The sequence below is a fragment of the Polistes fuscatus genome, unplaced genomic scaffold, assembly GCF_010416935.1.
Source record: "Polistes fuscatus isolate 324 unplaced genomic scaffold, CU_Pfus_HIC Scaffold9, whole genome shotgun sequence".
Classification (NCBI taxonomy): Eukaryota; Metazoa; Arthropoda; class Insecta; order Hymenoptera; family Vespidae; genus Polistes; species Polistes fuscatus.
In genome coordinates, this window is record NW_025113173.1 from 1687739 (window position 1) to 1712249 (window position 24511).

The 24511-nt window shown below is 33.3% G+C and overlaps 4 protein-coding genes across 7 annotated transcripts; 1 reads left to right on the forward strand and 3 right to left on the reverse strand.

Annotated features, from left to right (window-relative positions):
* Positions 1 to 410: 410 nt before the first annotated feature.
* Positions 411 to 2616, reverse strand: LOC122525527 (ras-related protein Rab-10). The gene is made up of 5 exons (XM_043648380.1): positions 2168 to 2616; positions 1827 to 1887; positions 1628 to 1766; positions 1469 to 1558; positions 411 to 1391 (listed from the first exon to the last, which is right to left on the reverse strand). The coding sequence occupies exons 1-5, from the start codon at positions 2292 to 2294 to the stop codon at positions 1206 to 1208; spliced, it is 603 nt and encodes a 200-aa protein (XP_043504315.1). The 5' UTR covers positions 2295 to 2616; the 3' UTR covers positions 411 to 1205.
* Positions 2617 to 2773: 157 nt separating this feature from the next.
* LOC122525526 (uridine-cytidine kinase-like 1) lies at positions 2774 to 7097 on the forward strand. Its single transcript, XM_043648379.1, has 11 exons — positions 2774 to 2816; positions 3721 to 3991; positions 4087 to 4187; positions 4748 to 4918; positions 4991 to 5097; positions 5179 to 5349; positions 5441 to 5512; positions 5627 to 5878; positions 5954 to 6163; positions 6254 to 6439; positions 6512 to 7097. The coding sequence occupies exons 2-11, from the start codon at positions 3939 to 3941 to the stop codon at positions 6827 to 6829; spliced, it is 1641 nt and encodes a 546-aa protein (XP_043504314.1). The 5' UTR covers positions 2774 to 2816; positions 3721 to 3938; the 3' UTR covers positions 6830 to 7097.
* Positions 7090 to 10486, reverse strand: LOC122525528. The gene is given in 13 exon segments (XM_043648381.1): positions 7090 to 7438; positions 7777 to 7909; positions 7977 to 8095; positions 8165 to 8380; positions 8461 to 8605; positions 8689 to 8876; positions 8973 to 9048; positions 9142 to 9288; positions 9353 to 9436; positions 9518 to 9612; positions 9729 to 9764; positions 9766 to 9807; positions 9903 to 10486. Coding segments are annotated over 13 exon segments (1914 nt in total). The 5' UTR covers positions 10215 to 10486; the 3' UTR covers positions 7090 to 7117.
* A 1211-nt stretch (positions 10487 to 11697) lies between these two features.
* LOC122525525 (sodium/hydrogen exchanger 3) lies at positions 11698 to 23575 on the reverse strand. 4 transcript variants are annotated; one of them, XM_043648377.1, is made up of 19 exons: positions 23337 to 23575; positions 22466 to 23254; positions 21610 to 21873; positions 20476 to 20672; positions 19902 to 20158; positions 19200 to 19417; positions 17883 to 18085; positions 17544 to 17633; positions 17054 to 17124; positions 16539 to 16754; positions 16152 to 16287; positions 15780 to 15941; positions 15331 to 15400; positions 15119 to 15223; positions 14921 to 14998; positions 14660 to 14824; positions 14171 to 14359; positions 13265 to 13423; positions 11698 to 12928 (listed from the first exon to the last, which is right to left on the reverse strand). In XM_043648377.1, exons 2-19 carry the CDS (start codon positions 22926 to 22928, stop codon positions 12690 to 12692), a joined length of 3282 nt encoding a protein of 1093 aa, XP_043504312.1. In that variant the 5' UTR covers positions 22929 to 23254; positions 23337 to 23575; the 3' UTR covers positions 11698 to 12689. The 4 variants fall into 4 exon arrangements, with proteins under 4 accessions (XP_043504312.1, XP_043504311.1, XP_043504310.1 ...); XM_043648376.1 differs by having other exon boundaries at positions 14660 to 14845; XM_043648375.1 differs by having other exon boundaries at positions 14921 to 15019.
* Between the last annotated feature and the right edge of the window lie 936 nt (positions 23576 to 24511).

Below are 24511 nucleotides of genomic sequence, written 5' to 3' on the forward strand. Positions count from 1 at the left end.
TCACCGTTGTGCACTTTATGACAATTGAATGAATGATAGAATTGATGGTGTTATTAATACTATTGCTCCTTACTTTAATAATGAAAATATATATGGTATGTAATATTATAAGCATATTATACAAACAGTCAAGTAATTATTAAAAAATTCTAAATATTTGATCGATATTTATGTATTTATATAGGTACTTTATCAGTATGTTTAATTTTTATTCATGTTTGAATAATAAAAGTTGCAGATATAAAGAAATTATTATTTTATTTTAAATGTATTCGTATACGATAAGAAATTCATTTGTATGTGCAAAATATTTCATAAAAACGCATCTAATTCTATTTGATGTATATATATATATCGAAATATGATCTATATTAACAGTATTTTAAGGATTATAGAACAATAAAAGAATATTTTCGAAATCTTGAATATTTATATTTATAGTAAATTATTCTTACACAAATAGGATAAAAGCTTTTGGTTTAAAGCTTTTCAATTGAAACTTAAGAAACATCCGATTAAAACTTAATTATAAAGAAGCCATGTTAGGTGTGCAACGTTTTTGTATGAAAAAGCTTTAAAGTTTACATAGATAAAAATGTTTGAAATATATGTTTTAGCATTCGTTCTCATACTTCTCATGGTAACAAATTGCAGCTTTATAATAAACAATATGACATAGCTAACTTTGTTCGATTACTAATGCTTATTTTCGTATGAAAAAATGAAGCCTTATCAATAAAGCTAACAATTATTGATATTCTATATTAGCTTTTTTTATTAATGGAGCTTCAGTCTGTATACGTGCATTAAACACACACTTATAAATATATTTACGTATGCATAAAATAGCATTTACAGTCCATCCTCTGAAGCCTGTGGATATAATGAAAGAATTTGATGTTGAAAAATAAAGTTGGATAATTTGTTGACAACCCTTCATTAAATTGTACTCAATGTTATTACCACAATTGACATCCAATTAACTGAATCAGTTTTGATCAGGCAGTGTCACAAAGAGTTTAATTATGCTATTACGATTTAAATTATATTCTATATCTATCCACAAATCTATTTAAAGTGGCACGCGTTTATATATATATATATATATATTTATATTTATATATATATATATATATATATAGATGTATATATATATACATAGATATAGATAGTTTATTATGCGCCATTAAATAAATAATATAAAATTAGCAGCACCGATTGGAATTTCTTTCCACCCTTCTATCGACTGTTACTCTATCCGGAGCATCCTGCGGTTCTTTTCCCTGAATTTTCTCCAAAATAGCTTCCGCTAATTCACTGAATGCACGATCAATATTAATGTCAGCTTTCGCTGATGTTTCCATAAATCTGATACCATGCTCTCTCGCTATCTATAAAGAAGAATTATTTATTAGCAATATATATGATAGAATATTATTATCGGTATCAATTAAATAATATTTCTTACTGCTTCGCCTTTCTCAGTACTAACAACACGTTTATCATCCATATCACTTTTGTTACCAAGTATCATTTTTTCTACATCTTCATTCGCATGCTGCAAGAGTATTAGTTATAAATGTATGGCACTTAACGATAATTAATCTTATGTAAGAAAAATATTTACCTCATCGATATTTCTTAACCACTTAACTATATTTTCAAATGTTTTTTCATTTGTAATGTCATAAACAAGCATTATACCCATGGCACCTCTGTAGTAGGATGTTGTGATAGTATGAAATCTTTCTTGACCAGCGGTATCCCTATAAAAATATCCATTTAGAACTATTGTACTAAAATGATATCGGTCTACATTGTCTTACCATATCTGTAATTTAATTTTTTTCCCTCTCAACTCGACAGTCTTGATTTTGAAATCAATACCTATAGAAACGTAAAAATCATTATCAGAATTAAAGATAGAAAAATATATTAAATAATTAACATGATCGATAAGTATTGACAATCGAATCATAAATCAAAATTCGAGGTAATTTAAATCGATAATCTAACCTAAACGATCGTAAGAGAAAGAGAGGGAGAGGGAGAAAGAGAGAGAGAGAGAGAGAAAGAGAGAGAATCATTAAACGAACGTATTAAAAATAAAAAACTACTAATGATTTATCGAAGATGACAGATAATAATTAATCTTTATAAATCTTACCAATGGTAGATATGAAGGTTGTAGAAAAAGCATCGTCGGAAAATCTGAATAGTATACAAGTCTTGCCGACTCCGGAATCACCGATGAGAAGTAATTTGAACAACAGGTCGTACGTCTTTTTCGCCATTTCACAAAAGCTCGTTCCTCGTTAAGGATACTTGGAATGAAAATGAAAAATGAACGATAGGTTGTGGTAGTTTATAAAGGAAGAGGATATCCTGAGGATCGAGTATGTTTCGTACATCGAACGCTACGTGCCGATTAGTTAGAATTTCAAGGTCGAATGAGGGCGCGTCTTCTTCTACTTTAAACGAGAGTGTGTATCTCGGTACGCGACGGTAAAACCGGTCACAGGAACTATATGCCTGTGTTCTCTGAGAAACTATTAAAAGACGACGCGACGACGCACGACGGTGCAACGCGCAATGAAAGGCATTGGGGTGACTTCGTACTTTGCGCTCGCGGAACGATGACGAATTCCTTCTTTCCAAGATCGTCCGAGTTTAATTCTATCTATATCGAGTTTCTAACCGACATATCTCCTCGACGACGACGACGACGACGACGACAACGACGACAATAATGATGATGATGATGATGATGATGATGACGATGACGATGATGACGACGACAAAGCCGACGAAAACGTGTATGTTTTTTAACACATTATACGAGTTCCCCTATCGCTTACGTACTATCTATATATGTATCTACATATATCTATATCTGTATATATATGTGTGTATGGCGCATATAAATACGAATGATGTGTCTTAATGATCGTTCGTTAAAGATCTTTTTGGTTACCACGGGATGTCACTACTAATTTTTATATATACTTTTCATTTTTCTTTTTTTTTATTTTTATTTTATTTTACAAATGAAACAACGACTTTTTCGTCTTTCCTCTCCCTTTCCCTTTCTCTTCTTTCGAGTACAAAGCGGACTGTGTTCTTTTTTCGTTAACCCGTTCGTTCGATCCACATGTTTGACAATTACGTAGAAAAAGCGTAATAATTAATGCCGAGTTTTTCCTACGTTTACTTTCGCGAAAAAACATTAAACGTTGTTATCGTCGTTATTATATGTAATCTCTCTCTTTTTTTTTATTTTTTATTTATTTATTTTTATTTATTTTCCCGTCATTCGTTTTAATCGCGGACCAATTAAAATTCCCCCTCCTACCCCTTCGGAATATTTCTCGATTATATTTATCGATTATATTTATCGCGGTATAATAATCGATTAGTACGAAGAATCAAATTCGCTAGTAAGTAATGCGATGAGAAATTCTATTAAGTCTTTGTTGGAAATTCATGCTACCTTTATAACAACGGTACTATACTATAGAAACGATCGATTTCGCGTTGAATTTCATCCATCGTCCTGTGTATAGCCTAGTATAGCAAATAATACTACGCCTTATAATCGACAAACAACGCATACAAATATCACAGGACGTAATATATATGTATTTTTTTGCATGTGCTGCTACTGCTGCGCTGCCCTGCCTGCCTGTCTGTCTGTTTGTCTGTTTGTCTACTGCAACGTAGCGAGGGACAAGGCCATGAACTTCGGAATGTCGCCGCCAGGCGGTGACACCGACGCGTCGTCATTTGTTGTTTCGCAACGCAACCAATATTAGTTCCATCAAGTTGTACGAACATTTCTCGTCGATGGATTTTCAACGGATACGTTAACAAACATCGTTCTTTTTTCTTGCACACGAGGACGCCGACAGTTTTCTTAAAACTACGTGCAACGAAATAACATGGCCGCAAAAGTTAAACATTACGATCCGTTTAGCTCGGCGAGTTCCGAGAGGTATGTTTGTCAATTGTTTTTTTCCCTTTTTATTTTTAGAATCGTTAATGTTGTGTTTATCTTTGCATATTTTTTACTTTGCGTACTTTCTACAGCGAGGATGGTGAAATTCCTTTGGACGATCGTGAATTACTTGTCGATGAAATTTGCGACGAAGCGATGACCACGCCGCAATCGCCGAGACCACCGTCCACCGGTACGTTCGTTTATTTTTCTCGATAAGATAAATGAATTAATTCTTACGATCCATTGTTTAATAGATATTTGATTTTTTCCTCCCCCTTTTATTCTACACTCTCATTTGTATATTTTCTTCTTTACCCATTTGTAACATCTGCGTGTGTGAGTGTGCGTGTTATCATAACTATTTTTTAATCAGGTTGCAAAACAGCTTGTTTCAAAGAGATATGGAGTACATGCATATGGCAACAATCCGATGATTATTTATTCCAAACAGATATCTTTAATTTTTCAAAGAAGACAGCTATTTCTTTTACAAGTACAAATGTTTCCCTTCCCTATTTTCCCTTTATTTAACCTCTTGTATTACGATTTAATTTGCTGCACCGTTAATTATGATTACGTTATGATACGGTTACAAATTTTTGAACCAGAAGTAAGACTTTTGCTTCTCTGTTTGTACTGTAAAGCGTATCACATCTCTAATATGTTGCAGTAGTGCAAGAGGTTAATATGCAATTTTCAAATGGTTATTACTTTATATTTATGTAAATCATATGAAATTTGATACAACAGGTTCACAAAAATCTCCACGTTCAAGAAGGCAACGTACTACCAGTATGACACAATCTAGTAAAAAGACATCAGCGGAATCTATCATTAGAAGTAAGAGAGGAACCATTTATACAGCAGGTAGACCACCTTGGTATAATTCTGCGGGACAGCAAGTAGAACCTTTTGTTATCGGTAAGAAATTTTTCTTTTAATAGAATTTAGAGTCTTTATAGAATTAAGCTAAAAGTGATAATTGTATTTTAGGAATCTGCGGAGGCAGTGCTTCGGGTAAAACTACAGTAGCTACAAAAATAATAGAGTCATTGAGCGTTCAATGGGTGACTCTTCTCAGTATGGATTCATTTTACAAAGTATGCAGGCATTATTTACTATAGTTACTTAATAGAGAATATACTTATTCAATTATTATACAATTTTTATTGCGATTGTAGGTATTAAATGAAAAACAGCATGAACTGGCAGCATGCAACGAATATAACTTTGATCATCCAGACGCATTTGATATGGAACTTCTCAAGACTACGTTGCAACGATTAAAAGAAGGAAGGATGGTGGAAGTTCCTATTTATAATTTTGTAACTCATCGTAGAGAGAGTAGGACTGTAAGTTGATAAATTGGACTAATATGCACTATTATTCAATGCTACTTTCTATAATATAACATACTTATCGTTTTATTTTCTTTTTTGGAAGAAAACAATGTATGGCGCTAACGTCATTATTTTTGAGGGAATATTTACCTTTTATAATGTGGATGTATTGAAGGTAAGTAATTACGTATTTAATAAATAATAATAAAATGTGTTAAATTTTGAAATACAAAATGTAAGTCCATATACTTTGTATCTAATATTTTATTTCAATGATTATCTTTAAAAGATGTGCGATATGAAAGTATTTGTTGATACCGACGCCGATGTACGACTTGCACGAAGATTGCGTAGAGATATATTGCAAAGAGGAAGGGATTTGGATGGTGTCTTAAAACAATATTGTACTATGGTACAGCCTGCCTTTTATTATTACATAGCACCACTTATGGTCCATGCTGATATTATTGTACCTCGTGGTGGAGAGAATGAAGTTGCTATTGAACTTATTGTACAACATGTGCATACACAATTACAATTGGTATGTATTTATATATATTGTTATTTTATATAAACATAAATATCTTTAAGCATACTTATGTTCTTTTGATTTTAGAGAGGATTTAAGCTCAGAGAACAATTAGCCCATTCTTACATTGGTCAACCATTACCTACATCTTTGTATTTACTTCCTGATACACCTCAAATTAAAGGCCTACATACGTTCATAAGAAACAAGGATACCTATAGAGATGAGTTTATATTTTATTCGAAACGTTTGATACGTCTTGTGATAGAATATGCATTGTCTCTTTTACCATTTGAGGTAAGTATGAAAGAAAAATTATCTACAATAGTACAAGAATAAAGATGAGAAAATAAGAAAATAATTTGTTTAATTTATTTAATAATAAAGGAAGTTACGGTGGAGACACCGCAAGGAATACCTTATCATGGAAAGCGAGGTGCAACAGACAAAATTTGTGGTGTATCTATTTTACGTGCTGGAGAAACAATGGAACAGGCTGTTCGAGATGTATGTAAAGATATAAGAATAGGAAAAATTCTTATACAAACGAATCAACAGACTGGTGAACCTGAGGTATTTATAATATATATACATATATATTATATTTATCAATGATAATATATTTATACAATTCTTTTTTCTTAGCTATATTATTTGCGTCTTCCAAAAGATATCAAGGATTATAGGGTTATATTAATGGATGCCACTGTAGCAACCGGTGCTGCTGCTATGATGGCTATTAGAATTCTTCTCGATCATGATGTAGCAGAAGAAAATGTTTTATTGGTATCTTTACTTATGGCGGAATCGGGTGTTCATTCTATCGCTTATGCTTTTCCAAAAGTGAAAATAGTTACATCCGCTTTGGACCCAGAGATAAATAATAAATTTTACGTATTACCAGGTATTGGTAATTTCGGTGACAGGTATTTTGGTACCGAACCATCTTCCTTAGATGATTAACGAATTTTATATAATTAGAAATAATCATTTGTAGACTTATTTGTTTCTTGCCTTTACCATTGTGATACTATAAACAATAATCCTTTCCTGTAATTTTAGTGTAGCTTGTTATTTAAGTTTTTAATTTCTCCCCGTTCGGAGAGTTGTACAGTTACAGTGATATGTCCAAACAATCTCTTTGTTAAGTGATTTCTGCGTCGAAGATAAGTTTGTAATAAATTCTATTACATTGGTATATTATATTTTGTAATATACGTATGTTCATATATATTTATTTTATTGAATTGTTTACAAAGGTGTTGTACCAACATTACCAGCTTCAGCAGCTGCACCGGTACCGTGTAATTGTCTGTAACCTCTAGCACTCGCTTGACGCGATCGGCGCCATATATCCAAATTATTATTTGTAGTATTACTACTTGGTTGACCCAGAAGATAAGTAATCAATCTATCAAGAGCCTCCAGGTCTTCGTTTGTACTTGCAGAATTTGGTAAACCGTTTGGTGATGTATCATGATTGCTCGTAGGACGAGTAATTATTTCATCACTTGTTCTACCATTTCCTTTATTGGCACCAACGTGCGTAGGAAAACCAAGTTTTGGAGTCATCTATGAAACAAATTTTTTATCATTTCGATGTCACACTAATTCGGTGTTTAACATTTTCGATACAGTTTTATTTTTTGTCATTATGCTTTCATTGTATGAACAATTAAACCACGAGTACATTGTTATTGTACTGAACAATTATGACGTTATTAAAGTTATGTTTATAATTATTATAAACATAACTTTATCATACCAAGAATATAGCAATTAAATTTTACCGTATAATGATAAGTATTGATAAAAATTAATTATAATTTACTGAACAAATATTGTTAGATAATAGTCGTCGTTAGTATCGAACGGGTTAATTACCTTTTAAGTAAATTTTAAATATTTACCTCTTCATGCCCAAGTCCATAACTCATTCTTTGAACTTTTCTAAAGGTGTCATCATCGATCGCCTCGCGTACGGCTTCATTTAGAGTTCGTTCTAATTCCTTTTGTTTAGTTTTACTCAACCCGTCGTAATAGCTGTTGCATCGTTATTCGTTCATGTAGTATATAATATCACGTATCATTTAATTACGCGCTTACTCACCTTGAGTCCAGTGAACTGTGATCTCTGGAAGTATTTTTATCGCGAACCAAACGTATATCGTGTTCCCAAAATCGTCTTAATTCTGGTGTTGAAGTATATGGTGCGGCTACTTCTTTAATCTAGAACAACACGATCAAAGAAATTTCACCATTGAATAATACGAAAAGATAAATTTTTAAATATATTACCTTGAGGACCATTATCGCCGTTATGAAGATACACATTACGTTAATGAATGTCAAACATGCGCTGATAATTCCATTGCAAAAGAACTCTACAGGTAGATAATCGGTATAAACGTATACGTAAGAACTATTAAAATCCGTGTAAGATTCTCCTTTTATGTGTGGCATTTTGATCGGTCGATATATCAACCAGATGCATCCAAGAGCCCAAAATAAACCCTATTGATTTATGTTAATATTTCATTTTTTTTTCACTATTTTTTTTTCTTTTTCATTTTAATTATATTGTATTAACTTACGCAATTAACAACCGGTGGTAACAACGAAGCAGATATAGCAACACCAATTAAAGGACCATTACTTCCTTGCAACAATGCAACAGCTACACCTGTACCCGAAGGAAGTGCCCATAGTACACCCATCCAAAGAGATCTATAATTACCTCTAACAAAAAATTCCGTAATCTAGTTTAAATTGTTGTTTTCACACTAGTCTGTTTATTTTATTTTCTAACAAAGTCAGCTCACCTGCCTTTCATTTCATCGGTTGGCCAATCGTTGTAACCCCAAGGCATTTCTGTTGTGCCAAGGATAAGGCCGAATATAAATCCGAAAAGTATAGACAAGAATATACCTAACATAAGACTCTTCAATCCACCTAACTGAAGATTTCTGTCTGCTATTATAGTGCCGAACGTCAAAGACATAACCGGTCCCTTTTTATTTATATAAATGAAATGAAGAAGAGAGGAAATAAACGAAATATATATTTTGTGCGCGTTTGTCAAATAACGAAAAGTTTCATTTCTTACCATTAAAGGTGATACCAACATGGCTGCTACCACATTGGTTGCACTATTTTCAACGAGACCCAATGCAGCTAAACAACTAAAGGATTTTTCTTTCTTTTTTTTTTTTTTTTAAATTTTAGAAAAAAAAATAATTCATTTTATTAAATAATCATATATGAAGTATTCTTACTCGGCCGTTAGCACCAATAGAACGTAATCAAAAGTAAGGTCACCACCACTTCGAACACCATCCACCACTTGTTTAACTGTCAATTTGGAACGTATAGAATCCACGAAATCAGTCCAAGCATCCTTCCTATCCTGAGCTTCTCTTTTCCTAAAATGCAAGCATGCATGCAACGGTAACAGAGGAATTCATTCACTCGCATATTCGAAATTACCTTCGTGCTATGTCGTCCTTGATCGCTGCAGATCCTATACTTTTAGATCCAACACTACTGTAGGTACATTGTGTCGGTATTACACTGAAAATAATAATTTAATATTTTATTTGATCTCTGTATAAGAGTATTGTTTTTTTTTTATTTATATTGTACACGTGTTACCTGACGATAGAATTCATTTTAACTCCTATGCCCATTTCGGTGAGACAATGTATACAATTTTCGCATGGTTCGCCAGCAGGAACTGGGAATATTACCTAATTCAACAGATAGACAAATAGATATACAGTAGTACTGTATAATACAGTTAATATGTTACGTACATATACATAGAGATACGATTAAAAATAAAGAAATATTTTCGTTGTTTTACCTCATAATACATGTTCTCTTTGTCTTTGCACCAAACAAACGTGTTCTACTTTGAGCTTTTTCAGCAATTCGGTCAACACCTGCCAAGACAAATCATTATCAAATAATAAAAATTAAAAATTATAAATAAATGATGTATTATATATATATTATAATAAACGTGTTTGAAATTGACCGTTTCCATGGAAACGAAGACAGGTGTCTTAGAACGAAGAGCAGCACGAGCACGTGAATAATTTCGCGATGAAACATCTAAATCTGTATCATCGTCCCCAACAAGCGCAGTTTCGTTATCCAGATCATCGTCCAACGTAAGAAGTTGGGCTTTCGATTTCAATTCCTTCAATCGTAAATCAACTTTAGGCCTAACAACAGGTGGAGTTAATTTTTCAGGTTTTTTCGGGCTTTTAACTGGTATACCAAAAACTAATTCGTGCTCGTAACTCAAAGTTGGAATGCACACTAAGAAAACAACACCGCCAGGCATTTTGATATCCTGTTGGATGATCGTACACGCGACTACGACTAAAAATTATTCATCTTTTATCATGAGACATACGAGTTCCTCAGACGTAGTAGGTACAAACTTAATTAGCTTAACGTTAATCGTTTTGTTATTTGAATCTTAACACATTGGTTATTACAGACTGGTTAAAAATATCGTATCTACTGTCTATACTTTTTTTCGCAACTGTTTTACACGATATGTCTCGCATTTATTTTTGTTTATAATAATTAAGATATTATGTATTTATTAATTGTAAGTTACACAAAAATATTATATATGTTTATTAAGATTGCTAAAGTGATTATACTTTATAAATGACTAAAGTATAAATTCATAAAGTTATTTATTAGTATTATCAAATGTAATATTTATATAATTTGATTAAATTCAAAATGAATCGGTTCATGATTTTTTGGAAAGAACGTAGGAAGGTGAAAGAAAGGTTCGTTAGCTTGCTCGACACATTTTTACGAAATAAACATTTATTTTATTTTTCCATTAACAAATCAACAGCGTACAGACTAACGTCTAAAGACTAGACTTTGACGTTCTCGCTTTTGTATTTGTTCCTTTTTTTTTCCTTCTTGTTTTTTTTTATATTTTTCTTTTTCTTTTCTCTTTTTTTCTTTCTTTTTTTTATTTTTATTTCTAAAAGAAAACTAGAGGCCGCGAGGAATCATTTATCGTGCGAGGGGAAGTCCTGAATTCGTTTTCTTTTCTACGAATGATATTCAATATGTTAAATTCGACTAATAGAGATTATAATTAGCCTCTTGATTTAGCGAATAAGAATATCAGAAGCGGCACGTCTTTTTTTTGTTCAATCTAAAATGTTTTTTTTTTTCACACACGATACTCAAGATAAGCGTCGGCATTTAAAATACACGACGTCAATAAAATATTTGTTATTGCGATTAATATATTTATATATATATATATTTATATATATAATCCTCTTTTAAAAAGGATTTCTTGCGGATGATATTAAAGGATGAACGTAGCACGAACGATATATTCGATTTAATCAGAGATCCAATTGTCCCTATACGCGAATTCTTAATTATTAAACTAATAGACATATTTTTCATTTTTATTTCACAAATTTCATATATTTTCACGAGACGCATATATTAATATTATGCTAAAAAAACGAAAGAACAATTATATATATATATAATCGAAACCAATAATAATAATAATTCAATTCCGTAATAATCAACCATCTTCGTTTATAATTATCGCTCGTAATTTGTGTTTCGTTTCTCTCATCCATTTTATAGAAATTCGAAAGTAATTTGAATTTCGGACAATTCGAGGGACAGACAAATCCCCTCGCTCGTATTTCTAACAATTTTAACAGCTTTTTTTTTTTTTTTCTTCATCGTTCATATCATGATAATAATCGTATCGAATAAAACGACAGCTTCTTCTTTCTCTATACTTTGATTCCTAAGAATTATTATTTTGTAATTCACATTTTTTATTTACAATCACGTACACGCATATACACACGCAACGCACACACGGCATACACGGTATATTCCTTCGTGCAAGTAGTACTTATTTATTTATTTATTTATTTATTTATTTACTTACATAATTCACGCCACGGCTAAGTGCCAACTTCACGTACGAGGTTTTCACGGTTATTTCTCTCACTAACAAGTAGAATCGTTTAAGGCCATTACACGAGGAGATAAACGAAGTTTTTCTCATTTTTATTTTCTTTCCTTTCCTGTAACAACGGTTGCAACAACATCAGCAGCAGCAGCAGCAGCAGCAGCAGTGCGGAGTGCGAAAGATTTTTGTTATTTTGTACAAGACACGTTTCTCCTTTAATAATTTTCTCCTTTGTAATTAGCTGGACCACCTTATAGCTGATCTTAATCGATACCAATAGATCAATACGATCTATGAGACCACGCAAAACCAGCGAGTTTGAAATGCAACTTTTCTTGCATTTGGAAGATCAAAAGATTTATTTTATTCTCTTCCCAGTTAAAATTCTTTGAAACTTTCGTTTTATATCATCATCGTTCGAAAGGAACATTTCGTCTTTTAAAATCCAAATTATTGACAAAAATCTCGGTAGAATACATTGTTTATCGAATAATATTCAATTGCCTTATTTTTCTCTCTGTTTTTTTTTTTCATTCTTATTCCGTTAGATCATAAAATATAATTACGTTAGATAGGTGCGTAATAGTTTGTTTGTTAAATTAATTTCTTCAAATTCTTCCAATTAATATAGATGAATCAAATCAAATGTAGACCGAGTATTCGTTATATTGTTTTTGTTGTTCCTTTTGTTTTCTTTTATAACGGTGTACTGGGTCGTCGTAAGAGCGACGAAAGGAGTGAACGAGGACGTGCCTGTCGTTTCCAAGGACGACGCAAACAAGGACGATGCACATCCTCGTAAGACGAAGCCTATTTACGCGGATTCCTTAAAGGTCAAGCTCTCTCTTCCTCTTCATCGATTTCATCCGAAGATTCCGAAGATGATGTTATCAGGGCCGTAGATAAACTTGGTAGTTGGGCCGAGCATAGGTAAGACGACATTCTTATTCTTTGAGAATTCCAACATTCTGGAAGGGAACGCGAACCATCCTCGTTTCTTTCCAATGATTTTTCCATCGTGCCCAATTCCATCATCGACACTCTCCGGTGCACAGAACTTTTGCTGCTACTGTCTGCGAGAGATCATTCGTAAGAGAGAGTGGGGAAAGAGGAAGAGAATAAACAAATAAAAATAAAACAAAACAAAACCAAAAGAAAAAGAGAGAAGAGAACACATTTATAACAAAAGGGGATTCAATTTTATTCAATAATAAAAATACGTAATCAAAGTTTTTCCCGCGTAAATGGTGAAAGATTAAAAAGTGCAAAATAATCAAAATTGATATATGACGTATCTCGTGCTAGAATATATATGATACGATATGATGATTCCTTTATCTGACTGCCTACCTTTGCCCAATACCAGTCCCTGGCTCGAACGTATTAACTTTTCGATTCCTCTGTTTTACCTGTGTTTTTCGTGGGAGTGGAAAACTCTTCCATCCCGGTAACCGTGTACTCGTCGCACTCGTCAACAGTTTCCTGACGTTCGATGTGATCCGGTGTGCTAACGCTCTCGCGTCGAAACAGACCAATCACTGATTGTACTTTTGGTTGCTTTATGGTACCTTTGAGGATCAAGTTTTTCCTTTGTTATATTCGAAACTAGGCTAGGAGTGACTATTTAAGGCTTCTCTATACGTGTTGAAACATGTTACGGTGCGCGTGCATCGAAAACGATTACGTTTTATCAAATCAACATCGGTTTTAAATTTGCTTTTGGCATTATCGATATTTTAATCGATGCCGAATAAACATATATTGCAAAATGTAACGTGAAACATAGAAATCGATGCATGCATGCATCGAAAACCAACCCTCATCCCCCTCCTGCCCCCAACTTTCGCAAAATTTTCATTGATTTCAGTTCGATTCCACATTACCGATTTTGTTTGTTTCTTTTTCAATTTGTCGTTCAACTAACGTTGAAACACGTACTTTATTTTTCCTTCATCGATGAAAATCTCTTTTTTCCAATGCTGATTTACCGATATCGAATTATATATATATATACACAGTGTGCAACATATATCGTAAAATTTAGGAATTGGTGCATACATCGATATTTAGGTTTCATAAAATCAACCTCTAGTTTCAGTTAACCTATAGATTTTCTGTGCTACCAACATCGAAACACGTATCTTCTTTTTCCCTTTATCGATGAAAGTTTGCCTCTGACGTTAATTCACTGACACTGAACTACATACGTACGTCGTGACATATGTATGTCATGAAACTTAGAAATCGATGCATATTTTAACATGTATAGGAGGTGCCTTTAAGAAATATACTTCATTTTATCGGAAAATACGTACCAAGCAAGGTAGCCGAGGGCGAGCTGTAAGTAAGAAACTCGTTTTGTTTCAACGGATGTCCGGATTCGTAGTCGTCGTCCCGTTTCCAAGGCAACACGGTTTCCTGACGTTCTATATGATCCGGTGTACCAACGCTTTCACGTCGAAACAGGCCAATCACGGATTGTACTTTTGGTTGTTCTATGGCACCTTTGGAAATATGATCGACGTTTTGATTTGTTTTTTATATTAGTTCAGCATCAGGTTTAGATTAAACCCGTTGGATACGTTTGAAGTGACTGAGATTCGTCTCTCGTGCACTTGTTTTATTTAATAATAAATGAAAAATGACGAATATCTTACAACGTCAATCAAGTTAATAGAATATTTAATATGAACAGAATATCTATTAATTTTATATATTATTCCCAAACATCGAAAGAATCCGATATCCAAGGAGTTAGTTCTGTTGAAAAGAATATCAAAGGGGTTAAATAAGATGATTCGTACCTAAGAAAGTAGCGGAAGGTGAGCTGTAGGGTAGGTATTCCTTATTAGCACACCAAGCTGGAAACTCGTTTTGTTTCAATGGATGCCCGGAATCGTAATCGTCCTCGCGTTTCCATGGTAAAACCGTTTCCGTTGCCGTTGGGGTTGTTACCCTATAACTTTCACCTGTCGAAATCAACCAAAATTCTTTCGAAATATTTTTTTTTCTTTATACGTTATTTCGTAGGTTTTTTTTATTTTTTGTTTTTTAAAATTACCTACCATCACGGGCTAACCTCAAGTCGGCGTCTTCCGTGTTTATGGTGTCCATAGACGTAGTAGCGGTAGCGTGATGACCGTCTGGATTAGCATTGGAAGAATCTAATATGGTAACGAAGTCAACGATCGAAAGAGAATGTTGATGGGTAAGATTAAAAAAAAAAAATTTCTATGAATGAACAGGGACAACGATATTTTTACCGGAAGTACGAGCAGTGAAAGTTATGGCCGAGTCCCAATCTTCCTTGCTCGAAGGTTTCGAGTTATCCCCGTTTTCCAGTTCGTATAACACGCCGTTCATGTAGTCTGGTTTAAAAAAAAAAAAAAAAGAAAAGAAAAGAAACAAGAAGAAGGTTACTAATAATTCGAAATGATTTCTACGAAAATTGATTTATCGATTATTTTATACGAACCTTGGGTGAATAATTTGGTCGAACCGTTTTGTTGGAATTCCGGGAAACTCACGTGATTCTGCTTACCGTCCTGTACGAAAATTACAAAAAGAGAGAGAGAGAAAGAAAGAAACAGGATCGTGGTAGGTACACACGTAAAAAAAAGGATAAATGTTAAAACTTCTAATATAAAAGTAATTTGTTAACACTAGATTTACGGATATTTTGTTTGCTATTTTATTTCCAAATTTACAGACATTATTTGAACGAAGAAGTGAATAAAAAGGGGAGGAATTAATATTTACGTATATTTCATTTACGATTTACGATATTAAAAATCTATACTTTAAACAAATTAATATTGAAGTTTATATAGCAAAAAAAAAGAAGAAAATTAGGAAACGAATGAAAATTGTTTAAAATCCATAAATCTGGTGTTAGTAATAATGATGATTTTTTTCTTCGCTTACCTTTAGTAACTTCTTGCTGCGTTTGTGACGATGTTTGTGCTCCCCCATCATACGTCGAATATTCATGTGCATTTTATAATTGACTTGGGTAGATAGATCCCGATCGTTGACAGCGTGCCTACTGTAACTCAATCGTCGGTGCTGCGACGGTAATGTTTTACACTTTAATTAAAATCAGCTATCTGTTCTTAGATCTCTCTACCCTACAGCCTCGCAAGGCGGTCGTATCGTATCGTATTCGGTTTATTTTTATTTTTTTTTTACTTTTTATTTTATATATTTTTTCGTGTCTTATTTTTTCTATTCTTTAATTTCGTCTCTATTATTTTCACTATGTTTCGCGTGCGCGCCTTTCTTTTTCACGAGGCTCACCCGTTTGTAAGGCTTGCAGAGTTCTTCCGCCAGTAGATGATGTATCCTAGCGTCTGTCAAATCTTTCTTCGATGGATTGTACTCGAGTTCCTGGAGATCGATATTCCAACCGGTTTCGAGTTGACTGCAACTCGGACTGGAAGGAGGGAAACAATGAGACTGCAGGTTTATGATTACCACCCCGTTTTCTTTTTTTTTTCTTTTCTTTTCTTTTTTCTATTACAAGATCGATACTACTAGCGTATATTCAACCCCTTGCTGTTGTTTGTTCGATTATGGTAATACTCAAACGAACAGGGGGTTGATATATTTAATGAATTATTATTTTTATTATTAATTTAATTTTTAACTATTGTTTTCATTTTCAAACAATTCATTAGATTTTACCTTCCGTTGAATTGTCCGGTGTTGCTGTAATTTCGAAATATGGCTGACATACTCTCGGTGCCACTGATATTACCGATCGTCGAAGCGTTTCTTCTTATGTAATCCATGGCGTCCTTCATGGCTAATTTCGAATAGGTCTCCAAAATCTTTGGTTCGGCACCATAATGATTTCGCAAGAGATACGGCCGAATGAATTTGTTGTCGAAACGTTTGAATCTAAGAGATTTTTACATTTTATTTATTTATTTTTATTGTTTTTTTCTTTTTTTATCCGTCAATAATTCGCCCTCGCTTATTATTTTTCAAAGTGGTGAAAGATTCATTTAAAAATACAAAAAGAAAAATTCAGAAGAAGAAGAAGAAAGATTAACGTCTTCTTTAGAATAGAACAACAAAAATTGTATTTGGATACGTGCCACTTTCAAAAATAACTCTGCTCGTGTGCGTAAAATATAATATTACGCGTAGCATAATAATCGATTTATGTATATAGTTTTCTTTTTCTTTTTTCTTACTTATCTCTCACGTGGTAATTGCCATGTTTTCCTAAGATGTCCTCGATTCCGGCCATTACGTGATCCATTATCTGAATAACAAAAAAAGAAATGTCAAGTAAATATGATCAAAAGTATTATAAAAAAAAAAAGCATAAAACTTATTGGTTGATCGCATCAACAAATTTGGCCATGACAAATGACTGCGGTATTTTTCTTTTTTTTTTTCTTTTTTAAATGCAGTTAATGAACTTGTCTCACGAATACTTAGAATGTTCGAAGAAAGAATTGTTTTAACGGGTGGTGGTTTTTATCTGGAAGGACGATCAACAAACGTTTCTCGACTTTCGCGTGATAATTTGTTCAAGGTTAAAGAAACATCGATCAATGGTTGTTTCGAGACCCACCCCCCGCCCATTTCGAGCAACATTGAAATTTCTTTAGATAATATCGTTATAAGGAAACAGTTCAACAATGAATTCGCATGAAAGGTATTATAGTATTATCTCACCCTTTCATGAATCCTCTCGTTCATCGTAGGCTTCCTTTTCTCAGCTCTCTTCACGTTAAGTATCCTAACCAGGGGTTTAATGGTGATTCCCTTAAAAGTCGTAACGATCAAGATAATACCAATATAATAATAATAATAATAATAATAATAATATTAATGATAATAATTATATATAATAATAATAATAATAATAATAATATTATTATTATTATATTAATAATAATTATTATTATAATAATTATATATAATAATAATAATAATTAGTAATAATAATAATAATAATGTACGTATTTTCGATTTGAATTATAATTATTATACCATAGAAAACAATGAATGTACCTGTATGAACACGGTGAAATATATAACAGCAATAGTGGTCGTAACGAACATTGGTTGCAACGCTACGTGTTTTGGATCTATTAGCAAGACAAGGGCAAACGCCACGGCACCTCTCAACCCACCATAGGACATCACGAATTTCTCCACCTTGTCCAGTTTATGCAGACGAAATTGATTGGCCAATGCAGTCAAGACAATCACTCCTAACGATCAACGATAGTCCTCGTTGATTGACAATTTATTATTAATTCCTTTTTTTTTAAATCAATAGAACAACAATCTAATGCTTCCATCTAAACTAGATTATTTTCTTTTTTCCATTAATAATAATAATAATACATTTCGGATTAATGTAAACTCGTTTAATCGTATACGAACGGTGGTTTAAAAAAAAATACTTTAAATCTCAAATCGGTTTAAAATATTTCACTTTATATTACGCCAGAAAATTCTGTAAGTCTGATACTTTGACAAACTGTTACGTAAGGAGCCGATTATGGATTAGAATTTCCGAACAATCGAGCCTGTTAAGTTATCGTTAAAATGGGAAGCCGTAAACACGTGACATTAAGCCAAGTGATATAACTTTCCTCGAGAGAAGAAATGAAATAAAATGTCGTTTCGTAATACCCATTTCTCTCTTTTCCCTTTTTCCATTTTTCTCTGTCATTCTCTTTCTCTATCTATCTCTCTTTACATTATGCATTTTTCTTTTTTTAACTCTCCGATCGTTTCTATAAATGTTAACAACAACACGTAGCGCGTCTTTGTTCGGAATCTCTCTTTTCAAATTGAATTTCAGCTTGGTTGATTATTGTTGCAACGTATAAAAACAACGATCTACCCGATTGATTTTCCTTTATAATACAATATCATGGATAAGTGACTTTAAACTATATAACAACGTCATACTAGTTAGCTAGCTCGTTGAAAAGACTTTTTATAATGTTTTTTAAAAGAGAAATAAAACTAGAGAAAGAAAAAATAAATATATATATATTCTCTGATTACTATAGTAAAACCTTTTTGTTTCGTATTACTCCTATTTTAAATAACAACCGATTATTTTCCATATTACGTTATGTGAAACGTTGGAATTTTATATGGGGAATTTGATATACCGTCGTAATGGGATATAAAGAGAGAAAGAGAGAGAGAGAATAGAAAGAAATAGGAAAAGGGATCTCTCGTTGCATCATCTTCCGTTGATAAAATGTTCGAATATTTAATATACTTTTGAATCTTATTGTTAGAAATGTTTAGTATTCATTTTTTTATATCGGTTATTATAAATTATTGTTAAAAATTATAACTCACCCACGATTCGGTAGATAGAACAGAAGACAATTGTCATCACGACGAACCATGTGTTCCAATTATGTTTATTGTTCACCGTTGCCACACCGAGGAACATGAATATGATCGTTTCCGAACTACTCGATAACATTTTCATTGTATATTTAACTGTAGTGTGAGATTTGTGCGATATATTAGCTTCGACGTAATTCTTCATGGTAATACCGCAAAAGGTGATTCTGTAATAAATTGTTCTTCTTGATCACGATTTACAGAAAAAAAATAAACCAAAGAATATATATATGTGTGTGTATGTGTAATAGTTATATTTATACGGATATGAGTTTGATTACGTCATTTTGTATCGGATATATTTTTAGATTTTTAACGCGAAAGAGTTTTATTTTAAAAAATAGTTTATTTCGAAGAATAAAACATAGGAGAACACACACACACACACACACACAGTGTCACAGGAATAAATCGATCGTTTTCCGTTATTCAGAATTATATTTTGAGAGATTTGTTTTGAACTTTCGAAGCACCGTTTAACATTATAATATTATCAATAAACAATATAAATGGAAATTTATTATAAAAGTTCATTCGTATGCCATTATTAGAAATATATATACCACAGATTAATTTTTCAACAACGGTTGTTTTATACGATGAACGAGAGTTATAAATATCATTGAAATGTTCATGTATTTTTATACTTACGCCAATATTCCGGACATGTGAAAGATCTCGGCATTTAGGTAAGCCAAATAAGCCATGACGAATATGAAAATTGGTTCGATCACCCGAACCTGGTTCGTGAATCTTGTAACGAATCCTGTTGCGAATCCCCATATGACACCTATTATCGTACCACCGATAGCTACGACCAGAAACGAGGCCAAACCTGAGAGTATGTCCGTATATACGATTCTTGAAGGTCCCATCTCACTATACGTCTCGAACATGTGATACAATACCTAGAAACAGACGACGACATTTTCCATTTATTTTTGCTATTCTATGAGGGTTACTGGAATAAATTCAAGTGATAAGGGATAGTTAAACTCCAAACAAAAAAATAATCATCCTTTGTTGAATTTCTGTTCAAACAAAGATAAGGTTTCTTAAAGTGTAAATGTTTAACATTAATACTTTAATTAAGTTCAAATATTTTACTTGTCTCTTGGTTGTATTAAAATTGAACTAAATGTTAATCGATGATAATTATAAAAATACAAATATTTTAAAAAAATATTCAATTTCATTTTTAATAGATAAGAAATGTTATACTTACAACGGTAACAGCATCGTTTAGAAGACTTTCACCGAATACAACGATGTATAATATCTCGTTGACGTGTATTTCTTCAAAAACGGCTAATACAGCGACAGGATCAACGGCACTGATCAATGCCGAAAAAAGGAACATGTCTAATAACGGTGTCTCGCAACCGAAAACATTGAATTTTCCAAGGACCCATAAGGATGCACCTATTACATAAATATATAAACACGAACGATGAAGCAACGACGAAGGAACGATGATTCACGATCTCGATGGTATATATATATATGAATAATACATAGAATCATTCTCGATAAATAAACTACGATGCGACATATCCGCAGTTAACTTCTAGGAAGAGATTTTAGTATTATACCATCATCGTTTCTTAATTGGAGTACCATTAATCAGTTTAATCGTTTCTTCGAATGCTTGCAATATCGAACTCGTGCCAGAATTGTTAAAAAGAATCATAAGACTTTGTATAAATACCATAACACGGATGTTTGGGTGAACCAAAAGTTTGTGCATTTTAAAATTAAAAATCAATTAATTATAATATATATTTAATTATATAATATATATATTTTTATATATATATTATATAATTTATATATATTTAATTATATTATATAATTATTATATTATAATTTCAAAAGTCAATTTTACATAAAAAAAATAAGAAAAACAATCCATTAAGCAGTTTATTATAACACAATTTATAACACAATAAACGCAGATACTTTTGTTTCAGCCTAATATCTCGAATTTGTATTCGAGATATTTTTGTTACAAGTGACATTACAGTTAAGAAAATAAAAAATAAGCAAACAAATTGGAATGTGACGTAAATCGGAATAAAAAACAAATTTAAAATTGAAAAAGCTCGTATCCAGTCTCGCGTATTCTCGAGAGAGGCCGTTCGTCTTTTGGCGCCTTTCGGATAAAATTGCGCACGCGTGCGAATGTCTATTTTTACACGTGTTTTCACGGTCCTCTCAATCTTTAATAAAATATATTATGCACAGGCGCTTAACATGCTCGTTATTAATTTTGTAAAAATTGCAAAGAAAAATTTGGTATCATTGAGATTCTCTTACTCGGTTACGTTTATTAAGAGAAAAATAAATTCGATGCACCAACCTATTGACAGGGTATTGAAAATGGTTCCAACTACCGCGAAGAGTAGAATAGTTCCAAGATGATCGAAGAACAATCGATTGGGCATAAAGTAACCGGCATCTAGGATGATCGGTGGTAGCATGTAGAGGAAAAAAGTATCAGGTGTTAGGGGTGATACGTGAACGCTGCTGGCCTGGAAGAGAAGTAGTCCGACGACGACACCAACGACGATCAACAAACACGATTCCGGAAAGATTTTACTCAGTCTCGGTGCCATGTGAAAACCTGAATCGAAAATAAACAGAGAAAGAGAGAGAGAAAGAGAGAGAAGAACAAAATGTATGCATTAAAAACGTGCCAATGAATCTACGGTATCTTTCTATATTCGTACTGGCATAGAAGAGAGTATTCTTGGCTATTATTTAACGCCACGGTTGGTTGGTCCAGCGATCAGTGAACTCTTATTCGAGTTAGCAAACAAAACACGAGTGTTAAGAGGTCATTACAATGAAATCGTCGTTACGCTCGATATATCTCGTTTATACACATTTATACTTGTTTTAAGTAAATTTGAAATAAATAGTAGTAATAGTAGTAGTAGTAGTAATAGTAGTGGGTATGCATCTGTCGTAGTTTCATCTCTTGGCACGCACAACTCGGTCGATCAGCTTTTGTTCATAGCGTTAGTTAGTTAGTTAGTTAGTTGTACGATTCTTACGAATGGTTACTAAAAATATATTCTGACGAGAGCGCGTAGGGAAATAGAACATGGTCAAGCTCATGGACCTTTTCTTTTTTTAATATACCGTTAGAAAGATACCCTGGAAAGATTGATTGAAAATATAAATTGATTTATACTATTTATCTTTTCTCTTACCAATTTTTGCGATACTCGCGAAAAATATCCAAATGCCGATAACGAATGGTGTTTCCACGCGGGGGAATTCGACCGAAATAATGTGGTACTCGACTTCAGATTTTGGTTGATCGATTTCTTGATCGTTTCCGGAAGGTGAGGATGAGGAATCATCATGGGTGGCCGTGTTGGATACCGGAAGACTTCTTGCCGAGACCTCATCCGATAAGGAATCGTAGAGTGGTCCCATTGGGCCGAAACTACTTCCAGGATAAGGGTCGTGAAGGTTTCTAGGGAGTTCCTCGTCGTCAACGGCCGGCCCATGCATGGCATATCGATCGATCGATATTCTACTCCTTTGATCTTGGCTAACATCTCGCTTGACTAGATTTATCAGACCAGCACGAGTTTCCTCGGGATAATTGAGCAAGAAGAGAAGAGTAAAGAGAAGGCAAGCAAACGGTAGGCTTCTTGACGAATCCATGAGTCCTTTGATGATCACTTCTTCAACGTTGTTGATGTTGATCTTGTTGTTATTGTTGTTGTTGTTGTTGTTGTTGTTGTTGTCGTGGTGGTGGTAGTGGACAATTATCGTCCGTGTATTTTCGATCACTTGATCGTTCTACCATCAGAAACAAACGACGAGCTTAGAGTCCTGTGTATTCTTCTTTCCCGATCCTCTATCTCTTTATTCTCTGTTTATTAAAAAATGACAGATGACGTAAACTCGAAGGAAAGGAACGTCTTTAGGAACTTCATTGTTCTCGTTATTAACTCCTCTTCCAAATTTGTTATCAGTTGTATGTACGACTGTAATAGGATCGATATAGTTAAAGCAACATTCACATATTGTTCTCTCCCATATTTAAACATGGAGCGAAATATCTCTTACCCCGTTTAGAAATATATATTATTCTTCCTTTCCTCGGTAACTGTACAACAGTGCAAAGGGTTCTTCAGATAACTGAGATTAACTGAATATAAAAAAAAAAAAAGAAAAATAAAACAAAATACAAAAAATAACACACTCGACACTTTCGTCAACACGCGTACGATCGAACGAACAACAAATATATTAATTGGTCGAACAAAAAATGAATAAAACAAACAAACAAACAAACAGCAAACTGAGAATGAAAGAAAGAAAGAAAGAAAGACAATGATATATATATATATATATATATCTCTATATCTATATATATAGAATCGATACACCAGATAAATCCCGTGTGTGTTAGATAAAATTAGCCGAATAAAATGGATTCGTCGAATAATTTAGTATGATCGAAAAATCTTGAAAGGTTCACGCCGGTCCAGGCCGATAGACGATTTTCTTGGATGTTGGGTGTCGTGCTGAGATGGCCGACGACGACGACGACGACGACGACGACGACGACGACCACGACGACGACGACGACGACGACGTCAACGACGTCAACGACGACGACAACAGCGATGACGATGACGAAGAAGATGAGAATGTGAAATAGGATAAGGACGGTAAATATCGACGATGACGACGAGGTCGACGTTGTGGCATCGTGTACCGAAGTGAGCAGCAGGGCTCGTCGAAGAATACGACCCACCTTGTGGCGTGTTTCGATCGACCGTCACGGCAGCACTGCACGATCAACTACCCACTTCGACGAGATCTTCACCAAAACTGTCCTATCCTATCCTATCCTATCCAATCCTGTCTGTTTGTGTCCGTCTGTCTCTAAGTTTAAAACGTCAAATCTGATTTATATAAATTCAACTTTTTTCATAGAAAAATATTTCGAAGAAATATATTACCAATACACACCCCTATTTTTCTTTACTTTTTTTTTTTTAATTTTCTTAATTCTCGAAATTGTATCGTTACTTCGGGGAGGGGTTTTGTCGGGGAAGGAAAAAAAATACAGGTTGAAAAACTTGTAGAGTATGCCAAAAACGTGCCTAGTTGCCGCCGACTAGTCCGCCCTCAGCTTCTCTACTGATGTGTTTTAAACGGGTATACGCGCGTGCTCTCTTATTCACTCTCTCTCTCTCTTTATATATCTTTCTTTCTTTCTCTTTCTCTCCCTC

Coding starts and splice junctions, on each gene's coding strand:
- LOC122525526 (XM_043648379.1), top strand. CDS start 3,939: ATGGCCGCAAAAGTTAAACATTACGATCCGTTTAGCTCGGCGAGTTCC. Junction 5,513..5,626: donor ATAATGTGGATGTATTGAAG/GTAAGTAATTAC, acceptor TATCTTTAAAAG/ATGTGCGATATGAAAGTATT. Junction 5,879..5,953: donor TGCATACACAATTACAATTG/GTATGTATTTAT, acceptor TTTTGATTTTAG/AGAGGATTTAAGCTCAGAGA.
- LOC122525527 (XM_043648380.1), bottom strand. CDS start 2,294: ATGGCGAAAAAGACGTACGACCTGTTGTTCAAATTACTTCTCATCGGT. Junction 1,767..1,826: donor AAAATTAAATTACAGATATG/GTAAGACAATGT, acceptor ATATTTTTATAG/GGATACCGCTGGTCAAGAAA. Junction 1,392..1,468: donor GTACTGAGAAAGGCGAAGCA/GTAAGAAATATT, acceptor TCTTCTTTATAG/ATAGCGAGAGAGCATGGTAT.
- LOC122525525 (XM_043648374.1), bottom strand. CDS start 22,928: ATGGATTCGTCAAGAAGCCTACCGTTTGCTTGCCTTCTCTTTACTCTT. Junction 15,942..16,151: donor TCTGCAAGCCTTACAAACGG/GTGAGCCTCGTG, acceptor TTTTAATTAAAG/TGTAAAACATTACCGTCGCA. Junction 12,929..13,264: donor CACTCCCACGAAAAACACAG/GTAAAACAGAGG, acceptor GATCTCTCGCAG/ACAGTAGCAGCAAAAGTTCT.